Here is a 17,758-nt window from a genome sequence, read left to right on the forward strand (position 1 = left end):
ACACCGAGGGTTGCGATCCCGTTACCGGTCAGTAAAAGAGACAAAAAAGGAAAAAAAAAAAAAAAAGAAAAGAAAGCCTAAAAACTCTATAACAGTGTGAATCTCCATGAGAAGAAGCAACAGATTGTAATGTGGTTTATTGGATGTGATTGACATGCTATAATAGAAAACCCAAAATGATGACTGAATAGGAAAAAGAAACTGCATAAAGTGTGCTATAAGATGTATAAAGACTTATTTTTTTTATTAAGGTATTCTTATAAGTAAACATATGTATTTGTAAAAATGGTTTCCTATGTCAAGTGTTTCTGCAGTCAGAGCTGACTTGTAAACTATTCTTGTAATATCTTGTTATTTTGAAAGATTTATATAATAAAATCTGGATATATGACCAATAAAACTGATGAAACAAAAAAAAATTAAAAGAAAAAAAAAAAACTATGTGACATAGGGCATGTCACCCAACTTCTGTGAGTCCTGAATTCTTCATCTGTTAAATGAGATTATCACCACCAAATGTATAGAGCTACTATAAAGAAGGCAGGTTAAATGTGGTAATTTTTGTGAACAGCACCTAACAGCATGCGTAGCATTTACAAAGAGAGCTATAAATGGCTGGTTAAATCAAATCTACTATGAAAAAAAAAAGCTATGATATAGTATTTGGAAAAAAGAAAGTATAAGAATACGTAAAGAAAAATATGATACTTCTATATTCTCTTAGTCTCTTATTAAGGTAATGTATTCATTCACATAATATTTACTGAGTGCCTGCTATAAGCTAAGCACTTTTTGTTTGAGGTCCTGTGGATATAGCACTGAGTTAAACAGAAAAAAAAAAAATCTTGACCCTATGGAATAGATCCTATTGTGACATTATGATACATATATATTGGTTTTCATCCATGGTTCCTGGCTCCCTAGGGCAGAATTCTAATCTTCCCCTGCTTTTCTGTCTTGGAGCCAGCCATAAGCAAATTCTCTGGCCTACTTTGTCTGACTGTAGATGGGTAAGACAGATCCCCATTTCAGGAGGGGTCCTGCCCCATGCCTGGGAAGAAGGAATGCTGCAAAGAGAGGCCAAGAAGAATCTGAACAGGCTTGCTGGGTTTCCCCACTCATTGTATTAGCATTAGATCAAATCTTTTTTGACCAATCACATTTCTACACAGCTGTTCATGGTTCAATAATGCCTTTTTAATGAAGATTCCATAAAAACCATAGAGTACAGGGTTTAAAGAGCTTCCAGATAACTGAACACATGAAGATTCCTGGAGAGTGATGCTCCGGGGAGGGCATGGAAGCTCCACACCCCTTCCCCCATACCTCGCCCTATGCATCTCTTTATCTGTATCCTTTGTAATATCCTTCATAATAAATGGTTAAATACAAGCATATATTTCCTTGAGTTCTGTGAGGCACTCTAGAAAATTAACTGAACCCAAGGAGGAGGGTGTGGTAACCCTGATTTATAGGCAGTTGGTCAGAAGTTCCAGAGGCCCAGATTTGCTACTGGCCATCCTAAGTGGGGCTGTCTTGTGTAACTGAGTCCTCAACCTGTGGGAGGTGATGCCACCTCTAGGTAGATAGTATTGGATTGGAATGAGGAAACACCCAGCTGGTGTCCACTGCAGAACTGCTTGGGGGGTGGGGGGGAAATCCCACACTTTTGGCCACAGAAGTCTTCTGTGTTGATTGTTGCTGAGTAAGAGGACAGCGAAAGCACTTTGTGTTTTTTTCTGTGTTCTCAGACCTATAGTGAAAGGAAATGATCAAAAGAACTGCAACAAAACATAGAATTAATATTTTAAGTTATTAAAAATTGGAAACAAATGCAGAAGAAAGTGCATCTTAAACTGGTGAAATTTCTGATTATAGTATGTGGCTTGTATCAATGTCTGAAACAAGTAACTACAAATAGTCAAGAGAGAGAAAGAATTTAAGAGATAAAAAGAGAGACCTTGAAGAAAAGTTAAAAGAATTTGGTTAGGAAGGGGTAAGAATTAGTTGGTCAACCTAATTTAATTACTAGAATAAAGTAATTATGTATTTATAAATAATCTAAAATGCACTCACTGAAGACCTACCCCCTTTTTTTTTTTTTAAGCCACCCAATTTAGCAGTGGGGGGAGGTTGTATACCAACTTTAGTGACACTAATGTTAGTAAATTGATAATCCACTACCATCAGACCAGCCTGAATACCTCTCCACTGCTTAATAACATGTTGGATACTGTGGAGAATACAGTGTAAGATACAGCCCCTTTACTTATGGAATTTATATCCAGTGGGAGAGACATGAAGAACACCATGCTATAGCAAAATAAAAATGAAAAAATCAAAATAACAGCAATATAAAGAAACATTAAATACTCCATTAGTTTTTATATATATATAGTCTAAAGTTTTCGAATCTCAGAAAAGTAAAACTACATGAACAAACTAAAATTCTTTATCACTCATGTCTTAATCAAATTTTTACTTTTCCGTAATTCTTCAAATATTCTAAATATTTAACATTAAATATTCTACCATTACATTTTTATTTTAAGTTACAGTTGACCCTTGAACAACATGGGGGGATTAGGGGTGCTAAGCCCACCCCCCCCGGAGCAATCAAAAATCCGAATATAACTTCCCCCACCCCACCCAGGTCGCTCCTTTGCATGGGGGGAAGGGGGTGTATCAGACAGAATTTCTACTTAAGTAGTAGTTAAGTACTTAATTACTTTATTACTTTAAATAGCCTACTGTTAGGCAGGCTATTTAACTGTCATGACATACCTAACCAAAAGTTTTCCGATATATTTATTGAAAAAATCTACATATAAATGGATCCGTGCAGTTCAAACCTGTATTCAGGGTTTGTTGTATTCATATTAATCCTAGATTACATCAGTCTACTAAATAATCTAAAAATAACAGCAATTATATTTTTTAACAAAGTGCTCTCACAGTATTAATTTGCACTTCACTACTGCCCTGTGAGAGGTAGAACAGACAGTTATTAGTCCCACTTTTCAAATTAAAATGACCAAGGTTCAGAGAGGATACAATATTTGCCAGATAAATCTCAGATAAATTCTGAGATTAGGATCTAGATCTGTGACACTAAAAAACTGAAAATTGCCCTTAGAAACCTAACAAAGCCAATATAACTAGTAGGATTCATAAAAAAAAAAAAGAGAGAGAGAGAGAGAGAGAATTGCCTTAAAGCAAATACACAAGTTACAAAGATAAATCTAATTAATTTGGAATAAAAAACATAGTTAAGCATGTTAGTAATCATTCATATTAGCTTACTTTAGAGGTAGTTTTATGCTCCAGACTTACTCCAAGGGTATTTTGGATCCATTCTTTAAAAGTTGGTAAAATCATGCCACTAAGAGAGTACCTAAGGTACAAAGAAGATAAAATATTAGAGCAAGGTATCTTCATTTAAATTTAAAGTTTAGACTCTGCTTCCAGTGATGATCAAGCAGCTCTTATCAAACCAACCTTCCCACATGTAATTATAAACTCTAGACAAAAACAAACAAACCCCAGCAATATGAAGTCAGTATAGACAGAATAAAAGCAGGCAAAAATAGCAGGAGAGGGGTATACCACACTTGGAAGAAGAAAAAAGCACTGTATGAGTTTCCAGTTTTGTTTTGTCTTTTATACAAGTTTTAGCCTGAGGGAAGGCCCCACCTGGTGCCACAAAAGGAAACAAAAATGCTCAAAACTTATAGTCTCCCTGGCTTGAAGAACCAAAGGAGAGTGTTTGGAGTGGATTCAGCATCTGGAAAGCAGACAAGGTAATCACAGAAAGATGAGAGTCAGAGAGGGACCTATGTTTAATGGGGTCTGTCCAAATGTCTGGCTGATCCTGAATTACGCATGTATAGAGTATATATTGAAGTCCTTCAAGCAGCCAAGCTAAGCTAAAAGAACTCAGCTGCTCGCCACCACAGAGGAACAGAATTATGAGTTTGAGATCAGTCAAGTTAAGTGGTTGATTTAAAAAATAAAATCAAAAAACTTCTTAGAGCAATATAAAAGAATCAAGAGATCCTACAACATATCATGCACAATGCTCACAATACATTCTAAAATTACTAGACATGAACAATCAAGAAAGTGTAATCCATGATCAAGAGAAAGGGCAATGAATGAGAGTCGACCCCAAGATGACCCAAGATACTGGAAATAACACACAAGGATTTAAAAGCAACAATTATAGCTATGTTAAAGGAAAAAAGAGAAAAAAACGCTCCCAGAGATTTTTAGCACTTGTGATATTTTAGTATAAAAAAAGTGCACTGGTTTGATTAAAACCATTTATTCTTTATTTTTTCTTCCTTTCTGCTATTATTTTTGTTTTATTAACCTTTAGGTAATAGATTGGTCTGAGAATTTTAGATAGTGTTTTTGTTGTACATGAAGCTAAATGAAGAGGTGACATCCACTCACAGCCCATGCTGTGTAACTGTTAAAACTATGTGATAAAGTGAGTACTTTCTATCATTCCCAGTAAGTTGGGTTAGCAAGAAATCGCTTTACCGTCACTCACTGGCGTTGGTTTTTTTTGCTATTTTCTGAAATCAGAGTAATCTCTTGAGGCTAGTTGCTAAAAGCTTTTGTAGTTATTCAAGCTCTGATGAAATGAGTGGAAAATAATTTTAAGCAAAAGTATTTTACACTGAATGTTTTAAATAATTTACATGACATAAACATTAAGACCAATTTATAGTCTATTCTGATCTGGTTTCAGTATTGGTTTAATTGTTCTTTATTCTGGAATGTATAGTGACTACAAGAGTCTCTCTTTTTTACTGAAAAACATATACACAAAACAACACAAATAAAAGTAGCTATAGGAGAACTTAAACTACCACCTTGGAAAAATTTTTGACCTTTAACCTTATATCATATACACAGACCAATTCCAGATGGATTATAGACCTAAATGTCTTAGATAACACTATAAACTGCTAGAATACACAGAATATCTTTTGAATTAGAGGTAGGCAAAAAGTACTAACTTATAAAGGAAAAAATGAATCAATAAAACAACATTAAACTATAGAACATCTTTTCATCAAAGGACTCTAAGTGAAAAGGTAAATCACAGAGTAAGAGAAAATGCTTAATACCTACATTATTGATTGCATAATATATAAAGAATTCTTCTACATCAATAAGAAAAATAATAACCCAATAGAAAAATGAGAAAAAGACTTGAACTGGCATTCAAAACTGATAATAGATATAACAATAGATTTTCAATCTCATAGGTAATCAGTGAAATTCGAACTGTAATGAGATACTAATAGAATGTCTGTTTCAATTATAGAACTTCTATTTTGTTCTTTTCTTAGTGTCTATTTCTCAGCTGAGATTCTTCTATTCTTAATCTGCATCTATACCTAGAAGGAATAAAAGAGGCAAGTTATAAATGCAGAGATTTATAAGTTGAAAAATTATAAAACTATTTTAAGAATAAACTTCTGACTTTTTCCCAAAGATCTATAATAACTTATAATAATTGCTTCCAACTTAAGGGCTGGGTTTGAAATGTCAAAGTCACTGTTGGGAAAATAGAATAGTTTGGTCAGGGCCCTCACCTCAGGTACAGTTGGGTGTGGTTTTAGCACATCCTTTGTAAGCAAATTGTGTGTGTGGAGTTAGTGTGCATGCATGCCAATGTATCTTTTTACTATTGTTGCTATTCTTGTGTGTGTGTGTGTGTGTGTGTGTGTGTGTGTGTGTGTGTGTGTGTGTGTGAGAGAGAGAGAGAGAGAGAGAGAGAGAGTGTTTTAGTAAAGTATGCTGCTTCTGTGTGTGTGTGTGTGTGTGTGAGAGAGAGAGAGAGAGAGAGAGAGAGAGAGAGAGAGTGTTTTAGTAAAGTATGCTGCTTCGGGTGTCCACCCTGCACGGCCATACTTTCCAACCTATGGCTCCAAGAACCTTTTGGCTCGTTACCTAGCTCACAGACCTGTGTGATTGGGTCTGGTGACCCAGCCTGGCATATGAAGGGTTTGTGACCCAGTCTGTGAATGAGCTTCAGGGGTCTGGGAGCTCCAGACCCAGCCCTAGTTCAACAATTGGCCCAGTCAGCAGGATTACAGGCAGGTACAAGGGCCCGACAACTAGCGTGGTTGCCTAGCTTTACAATTGGTGTGATGAAGGATTAAGAGTGTCACAGTCACCCTCCCCCAAAATATACACAGTCAACTACATTTGCTTATAAAAATCTCCTACCTTTTCAATATAAATTTTCACTGAGAATCACTCTGAGTTTTTGGCACCTAAGGATTTCCCTTTCTTTCTTTCCAGCTGTTATATTTCTTCTGGTATTCTATCCCTCTTTTCTACGTGGTTACAGAAAACAAAGGTCTGTATTTGCTCAGTCCATCACACTGCCAGAATAGAAAGTCTCTAGAAAGAATTTCAATTATTGTCCTTACAATCTACTATTATTAATACATATGGGTGGGGCCGGCCCAGTGGCGCACTTCGTTGAGTGCGCCGCTTGGGAGCGTGGTGGCGCTCCCGCCGAGGGTTCGGATCCCATGTGCGGACCGGTCCCCGCTCACTGGCTGAGCGAGGTGCGGGAGCAACACCGAGGGTTGCGATCCCGTTGCTGGTCGCGGTACAGGCACGGGCGCGACACTGAGGGTTGCGATCCCGTTGCCCGTCACGAAAAAAGAGAAAAAGGAAAAAAAAAAAAATACATATGGGTGAATTAATACTGTTCAGCCAAAGAGTATTTTCTTGTAGTAAGCCTTTCTAGTCACAAATTCCATTTTCTCTTTCAGAAATATCACAATCTTCTTGTGCTTCTGCCCTTTGCCTTTCACTGGAACAATAGGAATTTCTGTCACAGGATAACGTTTCACAATATGACTGTGCTATAATAGAGAGTGTAGAAGGTTGCTATAAGGTCCTCTCAGAATTTGGAGAGAAAACAAGATCAATACAATGGATGAGTTTGATTATTTGCAGACGTTAACTCCTAAGCACAGTACACTAGAAATGGCATGAGAATGAAGCTTAAAAACACTTGGTTTTTAATTCCAATTTCCCACTGAGGAAAGCTACTTAACTTCTCTCATCCTCAATCTCATTATTTTTAAGAAAATACGACTACCCACCTGATAGGGTTACTGTAAGATAACTCTGTAGGTACTCAATAAGTAATAGCTATTATAATCTTAAAGAATGTTTGTAAATGTTCTCTGATAAAAAACAAATAAATAAATAAATCAGAGAAATCTACTACTTCACCCATTATCCCCAGAAAACTAGAGTAGATATAGAGAGAGCTGTGATTCAGTTCAATCCAATTCATTATTCTGTCTGTGACAAGGTACTTCTGAGAAGCAACAAAATGGGAACTGAATATTATTTAGATATTTGGTTTAGTTATTAAATTGTGTAGTACATATTTAATCCCAGTGCATCTACATCCTATTTCTAATTTGGAGAATTACCCTTTGTATGAGTCTTGGAGTGAGGCAAAAAAAACTACTTTCCACTGAAGTGAATATGCCAGCTATTCACTTTCCTGGTCTCCTTTGCAGCCTCTTCAAGAAAGATGCACCCTTACTCTCTCTCCCCACCACTAGAGTGACTCAGGAGTCAATGATACAAAGAAATAACGCCTTTACAGAATCCATTCTGGTAAGGGTGGCAGCAGCAGCAATCTTAAACCAACAGATAAATTCTCTGGTTCTATTACAGACTGGATAAAAATCTCTATGATCATCAAATCCCCTTTGCTCTGAATTCATGCTTTTCAAACAACATCTGAATTGCAAATTTTATTCTATAGGTATCTTAATATGAGGAAGGGCACTAATAAGTATTCCATACCCTGAAAAAGGAGTAATCTAACCATAAATGAATATACTAGGGTTCTAATTTTTAAAATCAGTCTCTTATGAGCATGGCACATGTGCCAGACGGCTACAGCCTTATCTCCCCTGGGAAAATTGACAATGTGCCAGAATATCCAAAATAAGAATCAGATTCTAAAACATGGGACCCACTCAGGTATAGTTACCTGTGATGTTTTCTGACTAATCATTCATTTTACACACACACATACATACTTCTAACAAACCACAACATATAGCCCACAGTACTCTACAAAAGACTACAGATGGCTTATGTTTTCAATAGCACTGTGAAGAAATACAAGTGACTATCTGCCCCCTTCCATAAAGCAGAAATGGTGTACCTTCAAGATACAAAGAAAGAGAGTGAAAAAGGAAGAGAAATCAAGACAGTGTCAGAGAGCAGAGAAAGTTGGTTTTCTAAGTCCAGAAGACTCATGTTTTTCTCCAGAATATTTTGAAAAGCCAATCTCTACATAAATAAGTTTCTGCTGTATTAGCCATTTTTCTATTTAAAACATAGAAGATTCAGCATTCAGAACACTGATAAATTTAATTTTAATTAGGAATCCCTTCCACCTGAATTATACAATTTCTCAGCTAAGCCTCCATCTGCATGCTGCCTAGTCACACGTAAGAATGAGAACGAGAACAAAGATAATATTTATTTTTCCTATTAAAAAAACTATTGTCAAATGTACACCTTCAAACCTGAATTAAAATTAGTTTCTAATTACTACTCCTGAGGTCTTATTTCAGGTACAAAATACATGTTAAGTCAGAAAAATGGAACAATTATATTTAAAAAAAAAAAAAGAAAAATAACTTCTCCAAAAAAATAAAATATATTGCCTCGCTGACAATTATTCCATTGACATATGTCTTAAAAACATTAATCTAAGCATATTAATGTCCAATAGAAATTAAATCAAAGTGCAATATTGAAATAGACTCATACATATTTTATCTGGTCCAATTTCTTACTTAGTCTTAATTTTTAATTTATTTTTTTACAGCCAGCATTCAAGTATTATATATTTGTACTCACTGCCCTTTCAAAAGTTATATCAAAATTCAATAGACAAAACAAAAATACAGTTTTGGCAGCGGCAGTATTGCTTAAAGTCAACTAAGAATTCATTTTTACAATTCTGTCCACATCTGGAACAAACTGTGACAATACAAATATCCTTCAGAATTCCTTACTATTATTTTTCCAGTTTTACTGAGGTAAAATTGAGCACATATCCTATATAATCCTTATCAATATATTACCAAAAACTTTTCAAAAATGTGAAAGCTGTCACACAAATGACTGATCTTTCTTCATTACTTCTTCCCTAATATACCACAGAAAGTAATTTTTAAAATACTATTTATAGTCACACAGACCTAAAATTATTCACCTTTCATAATAACCCACACTCAGATGTAAACTATCAAACTTAAATATAAAGTTACTTTCAACCAATCAACAGGCATGGGGATTGGGTGGTGGGGTGGCCATTTACCTTGTTTGGATCCTGATTCAATAAACTACTTATAAAAGGCATTTGGGAGACAACTGGGTGAATGTGAATATGGACTAGATAATGAGATTTTATAAAATTTTTGTTATTTTAGAAGTATAATAATGGTATTATATGATTAGTTATATTAGGTCCTTACTTTTTAGGAGATGCATGCATAAATATTTAGAGGTGACATGACAATATCAGAATTTGAAATACTGCAGGAAAAAAACAATTACAGCAAAATGTTGATAATTTCTTAATTGGAGGAGGAATCATTATATTATCATCTCTATTTTTATGAATGTTTAAAATTTTTTGTAGAGAGAGGAAAAGAAGGAACAAAAAAAGGAATAAACAAACCAGCATTACCTTTTCCCAGTCAACTCAACTTGGCCCTTCTTATTGAAGAAGAACTTGGAATCATTATATCCCCATCCATTCCACTTCATAACTTCTTGCCTAATGAGAACAAAAAAATATATAAATGAGACCTGCACTAAACATCTCAAAAGTGAACAGGATATCATTGACTATTAACTTTCACAATCATTAAAAAGGAGACCTTATGCTCATTAACATTGCATTAGTTTAAATAAAATGAGCACATATTAAAATGTCTATATATTATTTCCAAATAGAGAATCGCTCTGATGAGCAGTGCCTCTTTCACAGAGGGCTACAATAAACAAATTTAATGCATTTGAAGGAAGAAGAATGAAAAAAAAATAAAAAAGGTATGAAATACTTCTGTTCATGTTACTGAATTTACATTGTAAGATGGCCTAAAAAATTTTGCAATAAAAACTAACAATTCACTTGAACTGGAAACAAAGTTGTGCATGTATTAGAAAAAAATCACAATTATTAATCTCATGCTATGTCAAAAAGACAATCTACAAGGTGGGTTAACTAGTAGTCGATATTTTAATAAAGTAAAAAATTTCGGTGCTGGGTTTACAAACATTCTAAATCCCTAAACTTCATGTAACTACCAATCTCTACCTTTACCTACATGTAATAGTTAATGACTATACCAGTTTTCAGTATTCCAAAACAACATGCTATTTTTAATTTCCAAAATACCAGTATTTCATAGTTTTAAAAATCATTTTCATCAAAATCAATGAAGTAAAAAATATTTTAATAAAGTAAAAAATTTCGGTGCTGGGTTTACAAACATTCTAAATCCCTAAACTTCATGTAACTACCAATCTCTACCTTTACCTACATGTAATAGTTAATGACTATACCAGTTTTCAGTATTCCAAAACAACATGCTATTTTTAATTTCCAAAATACCAGTATTTCATAGTTTTAAAAATCATTTTCATCAAAATCAATGAATTGATTTTGTATATCACATAAAAATAGATGGGGCTGGGCCTGTGCAAATCACATAAAAATAGATAGGGCTGGGCCTGTGAAAAACACAATAAGCAGTTACACTCAAGTACTATGTCAGTTTTTAACACAAGTTTTAGCGTGCTGGCCTAGTGTGATCTTGGCTGCTGAAATAAACTGGTGGTGAATCTTACTGCAAATTCAACTATGCAGATTATGATGAAAATAAACGGACAAAAATTTTATCCAGAAAATTATTTGCTATATCAAAATTTCAAAATAAACAAAGATGCACTCATTAGAAAGTGTTCTTCCAATTCTCCATATTTCTCAAGGAAGAAGAAAATGACAACTAACAAGCAAACACTTTTATTACCATCATTATTCTTGCTTTAGTTCAAAAGGCTTTTCAAACGAGTAGAATATGAACATAACTGAACAAGGTACAGGTAATTGTGTATTGAAATCTTCATCTATACATAAAATTGAGACAAAGAAACTAGGAATGCTCCCTTTAAAATTAGTTTGTTATCAATAAAAACAACAGTTAATATATAAAAACAAACTGATCAAAATACCTCAAGAGTATCAATCCAGAGATGGATTTGTAGATGGGTCAACAATGCCTAATATTTTCCTTTAATCCTACAACATTCCTACCTCATTGTAGGGGGAGGTTTTGGGAAGAGTTTTTGGGAAAATCTCTACAGAAAAACTTCATGATTAAAGTCACCACTGCCACTCTAGTTTTCTTAAGATTATACTTTCTAAAAACAGATTAGGTTATTTTCCACTTTGCTTTTTTCACGATTAAATCCTCTTCACTTCTATGAAGTGCAATTTACTTAATATTTTCTTATTATATTTCCATAATATTTACATTAGAAGGATAATGTATATTTTAATATTAGCGTCTTTAATGTTTTATAATATGTGCATAGACTTTTATACGTAAATGCATTTTATTAATTAGCAAATTTAAACATTTATCATAAATTCTGTATTCTACAAAATAGTAGCTTGGTATTACACAAAATAAATACAAAAATACCAACATAGTCATTTTGCTTTAGTATCACAACCACCAGGCACTGGGAAGTCATTTCAATACAGATGTTGAATTTGGCATGTTTACATAGCTTGAGAATCATCTTCCTTAAAATTATCCCTAGAATCTAATATTATTATTCCCAGATAGCCCCAAAGTAAAAAGCTAAACATGATCACATGGGCTCACTCTTAGCACTTCATGAGAAAGTGATTAAGATGATCAAGACAGATCTGCTGCTATATACTATAAAATGAAGAGACTTACATACTGAAGAATCTTTGGACTTATATTTTCAAGTTGGGTAACATCCTAAAGAATTTCTAAGTTTTTAATTGTAAGCTAATGTACCTTTTTCTCTCTTTTCATCCCAATCAGAAAATCCTTCCTTATGATATGGGCTTTACTATATTTATATCAACTTTTGGAGTCTTTCCAGAAGTTGAAATGTAGGCATTTGTGCACAAAACAGTATTACATCGCTTAAATAGTGTATAATTAAAACTGCATTACCCCCAAAACAATCTTATGATATTTTCAAGTATCCCATGTGTTAAATAAAAAGTAGGTAAATTTCCCAGGCTTCTGGTTTTAAACTTTTATACACACGCACCCCTCAAATTACTAATATATACTATGATAGTTAAACACAACCATTAGATTATATTAAATTTTAAAAGAACTTCTTATATAGAAGAGTGTAACTACATTGAAGGGCATTACAGCATTCACATTTTAAATTTACAGTAAGCTTTAAAAGAAAGCAAAAAAGATCCTTAGAAACCACCCAGTTCAACTGCTCATTTTTCAGATTAAAAAACTGTTCCCAGAGAAGCACCAATGGTCACACAGCTCCAAAGGATAACTCCCAATCTCATGGTTCTTCCTCTTCAGAGCAGTAATGCCTGAAACAAACTAAGACATGCCCTCAGGTAACTAAAACGATTTAAAGGTACACTTTTACCATCACAACAATATTTTTCAGAGCACTATTACATTTATTATTGTAGTCATTCTTCTGCATTTGACCTGAAAAAAATATTTAAAAATCAAGGAATACGGTGGTGTCAGTAGGCCAAAAGCCTGCCCTATACCTCCTATAGTGTAATAAATTCTGGCATTCAGAATAACACCAGAGCACTTCAAAAACTAAAATGAAGAATGACCAAAGGATCACCAACTTTCCATAAGATTCAAATAAAAGGATGCGACTGTCAACTAACTCAAGATCAACTAACAAGTATGATCTCTCAGACATTCCAATTCTTTGAGCTAACTACAACAAATTTAACACTTTCAAAACACAAGACCCCTCTTCCTCCCCCCCAAAAAAGAAAAAGTTGGCTTGATTTTACTGCATTAAGGAAAAAAAAATGTTTTACACATTTACACATCTGACCTCAGTGCCAAATGGTGAAAAAGCATTGAATTAGCTGTTGTAACAAAAGAAAATACTCATAAAATAGCATCACATATACACAAGGTGGCAGTATTCTCCCATGATATACATATTCAGCAATTTGCTTTTCTCAGGGCTATTTGCAGTCTTCACATGAAATATTTGGCCTTATTATTATTAAGACCATCAAAAGCTCTTTCCTTTATTCCTAAAATGAGAAATTTTCACTTTTAAGTCTGTTCACAGATAGATTGACAGTCATATTATTATTCTACTAGTAATAAACTGCAAGCATACTGATATAAATGCATGATTTCTACTACTACTATTTAAAATCATAGTATTATTCACTAGAAAATAAGGCAAATGAAAAGCCTATTTTCATTCTGAGTTAACAATAAAAAGTTCAGCTAACTAATAACTTTTTAAAAAAGTTTTTCTGATAAAATTCCAATAACCAAAATTCTAATAAAAGATACTTCAATATTCAGTTCAGATGAAAACCAAATTTTTTCTATCTTTTCCAATTTAATCATACTGTCTTAGAGCTTTTGAAAAATGAAAACAGAACTATGAAACTTAAGCCCAGTGCTGGATTTCTAGCTAACCAACCTCAGTATCAGTTAAATTCAAATCAAGTCCATATGTAGTGCAATATGAAGAAGTTTTAAAAAATCCTTGAAAAAATTTTTGGGTTAATTAAAATCCTTATTATCTGGCTGTATGCTTAATTACTGCAAGATATGGAAAAGATGAAAGTGAAGTAAAAAATAAAAGTAATGCGTGCTGGCCCGTGGCTCACTTGGGAGAGTGTGGTGCTGATTAACACCAAGGCCACGGGTTCGGATCCCTACATAGCGATGGCCGGTTAGCTCACTTGGGAGAGCGTGGTGCTGACAACACCAAGTCAAGGGTTGAGATCCCCTTACTGGTCATCTTTAAATAAATAAATAAATAAATAAAAAATAAATAAATATTTACACTTCAAATTTTTCTATTGCCTTGTATTGGCTAAAACTTCTATAAAGCGTGGTGCTGACAACACCAAGTCAAGGGTTAAGATCCCCTTACTGGTCATCTTTAAATAAAAGTAATGAGAAAGATATCAAGATTTGATCAATAAAACAGGTATCCCTGAAAAGCTGTACTACAAAAAAAAAGAAAATCCCTATAAATGAAATACTATTTCTACTGGCTTATTTAAAAAAAAAAAAATTAAAGCTGAGTTCCCATTTGAAATATAAAAGCCCAATGAGGGGGGAAAATCTTGCAATTTTTTTAAATTCTAAATTTAATTAAAATGTATGTTTTAAATTAATTTAAAATTGTTAATATCTAGCCTACAGTCCTACAAAATTACTTCTAAAAACTCAATAGGAAAACTATAAAACTATTTACAGTACCTCAGTATTGTATCATACTGTCTCAGCATGGTACTGCAACAAATTCCTTTTCAAACAGGTAAATCAATCTAAATAGCTTAGTTATAAATACAGTAATTTATGTGTACTTTAAGAGAAAACCCCTTAAAAAATTGAAAAAATAATATTGAGGGCCGGCCCGGTGGCACACCGGAGAGTGCGCCGCTTGAGAGCGCGGCGGTGCTCCCACCGAGGGTTCAGATCCCATGTGGAGACCGGTTCCCGCTCACTGGCTGAGCGTGGTGCGGGCACAACACCGAGGGTTGCGATCCCGTTGCCGGTCCCCGGTACAGGCACGACACCGAGGGTTGCGATCCTGTTACCAGTCAGTAAAAAAGACAAAAAGGAAAATAATAATAATAATAATAATATTGATATGTATCTCACAGTTCCAAGATTGCTCCATCTGACCTAGAAAATAAATGAATGCTATCAGGCTTTGATAGCTTGATACCATCAAACATCTGAATCACAGAATATTTCCTTTTGCCCTGATAGAAAATTCACTAAGCTACCTTCATCTTGATTATAAAATAATTTTATTTTTCATTACGAATTATTCTGCTGGCTTGCTAATTCAACTTTGGTCACTAGTAAGGTAGTTAATACAAGTCAGACTACCTAAATATTGATTGAGTCAAGGACTCTGACAGGACCAGGTTTCTATACAGGGCAACAAAGTAACATCTCTTCCCACTAGACAGTAAGCCTTTTCCTTGCAAAACTTGCACATTATCATGCGACACTTTGAACTTCAACACGAATTTCAATCTTCCCTCAATATCCCCATTGTAAAGATTTTTAGCTCTAGTTGCCATAATAAAAATTTGGCCCTTCGATATAATAAGTTATTAATCAATTTTCTAATTTTTGCTGCTGTGATATTGTAAAATGGCTTAAATATGAGATTTAAGAATGCAGAAAATTGTTCCCAAGAACACGAAGAAGAGGAATTCACATGCTGTACTGGTAAGTTACTCCACAGAGCAATCATGTACTAAGCTTTCACAGGTAATGCCAATACTACAGCCCAGCTATACAACTCCTAGGTATATACTGCAGAGAAATTCATCAACAGTTCCATAAGGGAACATGTTTGATACATTCCCTTTAGCACTGTTTGTAAGAGTAGCTGGAGACATTACTACAGGAATGGATAAGTAAAGAGGAAAACGCATTCTGTGAAATATTATGCAGTAATCAGAAGCAGTGAAGTAGACACATACACATAAGAGTAGAAACATGAAGAGATTTTTAAACAGCAGTGAACACAAAGAAAAAAATAAGATCCATATAATAGCATTTAAGCAAATTAAAAATATACACACCAAATAACACTGAATATTTTATAAAACATACACATACATATTCAAGAACATTCATGAGTGTCCATGGGAGAGGCTGATGGGATTAGGAATCAGAGACAGAAGAAAATAAAAAGAGAGACCTCACGAAGACAAATGCCATGAACTAAAAAAGTATAATTACCACAATACCCTGAACCTGAGGCAAACATGCTACTCAGCCCTTGAATCTCAGTGCAGTTTCTCTCTGTTCCAAGAAAACAATTCTTTCTTTTATACATATGCAGAAATTCCATGATGGTTTAGTATAAAGCCCACTGTCAGGCTTCTTAGCAATCATTACAAGATTTTTTAATGATAACACTCCATTACGAATGAGTCAGCTTCAAACATACAGTAAACCAAATACTCGTACATGTTTAACTCTCTACAGTCAACTTGTTTTTATCTTTTTTGTTTGTTTGTTTGTTTGTTTTAAAAAGATGATAAGTAAGGGGATCTTAACCCTTGACCTGGTGTGGTCAGCACCATGCTCTCCCAAGTGAGCTAACCGGCCATCCCTATATAGGGATCTGAACCCATGGCCTTGGTGTTATCAGTACCACACTCTCCCAATTAAGCCACAGGCTGGCCCCAGTCAACTTGTTATAGTCTGCAATTAACTGGCACTATAAAGAAACCTTTTAAAACTTGAAATCAAGGGTCAAAGATTGTGTCGCAAAGGTCCAGCTCTTAATACATTTGCTGCAGAAAAATGAAAGAAAAAGGAATGTACAGGTATGGGGGTAAGCCTTGTAGACAGAGGCACAAGGAAGGGGTGAAAGAAAAGACGAGGGCAAGTAAGGCAATGCCAGCCTTACACACTGGCAGAATAAACTGGCAGTCACTACTCCAAGCAACTGGGGTGCCTTTGCTTACCCCTAAACTTCTCTTACACCATACATCAAATTCTATCCATTATAGATTCACTATTGTTTGAATAACCTCTTTGAAAATAGAAACACAGACTATTAGTCATTTGTATCCATAGCAGTATAAGTTACAAATATTTAATACTAGGACAAGTGTGCACACACACACCTAATACAAGCTTGGCACCTGCCATTCTGAAGTCCTGGAAAAGCATAACTATACCCTTCATGTGTTGGTCTACATAATGAGGAAAACAACCCAAACAGCATGAGGGAGTTGTCTTAGCAACAACAGAGAGACATGGATATACTTCCTTTGACCATTTGTGTTCCCTGAACTATATTTTTAATTTCATGATTTTTTTCCTTTACTGTCTACTTGCAATCTAATCACTGTGGCAATTCTGGCAGCCAACCTCAGACTTTACCACCCCCCAAACTCTACCACCAACTGGGAAAATGCCAATTCACTTTCACTGCTCCTTCTCTGCTTGCTAGTAACTGGAAAAGAAATTAAATCACTAGCTTATTATACTGACCAATCTGTAAGTGACCAAAGGTCATTTCTGGTATGGTCTTTCTTTTTTGCAGAAACAATAAAACTGAATGTAAAGAAAATATGAATTTTTCCAAAAATCTGTACATCATTTTAGCACAGAAATCAAGTCTGAGTTCTCTTTCCCAGCTGTCCTTTGGGACAGACCACCAATACCCTTGGCAAGACCCTAAAAAGTCCGAGACTGAAATCCATACCTGCTTGATGTACATAGTATACTTATGTAAGAAGCTTTTTTTTTTTTTTTTTTTTACTTAAAACAATAATAATCAACAGTAGTCCCTTTTACTTTAAGAGACAGGTAGTTGGGATTACCTTTGCTTCTGGCGATCCCACGGAAAAAAATGAACCCCACAAGGTTTGGGGAAGAGAAAAAATACT

At 34.5% G+C, this 17,758-nt stretch overlaps 1 protein-coding gene across 1 annotated transcript in view; it reads right to left on the reverse strand.

Moving 5' to 3' along the window:
• AGPS (alkylglycerone phosphate synthase) overlaps positions 1-17,758 on the reverse strand; it is a gene marked incomplete at its 3' end in the record, with an annotated part of 48,901 nt that overhangs the window by 14,582 nt on the left and 16,561 nt on the right. The window contains exons 2-3 of the mRNA XM_008573651.1: positions 9,767-9,856; positions 3,304-3,394 (exon numbers count right to left, since the gene is read on the reverse strand). Of these exons, the coding sequence (XP_008571873.1) occupies positions 3,304-3,394; positions 9,767-9,846 (171 nt within the window). The remainder of the gene's footprint in view (positions 1-3,303; positions 3,395-9,766; positions 9,857-17,758) is intronic.

This window comes from Galeopterus variegatus, unplaced genomic scaffold (genome assembly GCF_000696425.1).
Source record: "Galeopterus variegatus unplaced genomic scaffold, G_variegatus-3.0.2 Scaffold53, whole genome shotgun sequence".
Classification (NCBI taxonomy): Eukaryota; Metazoa; Chordata; class Mammalia; order Dermoptera; family Cynocephalidae; genus Galeopterus; species Galeopterus variegatus.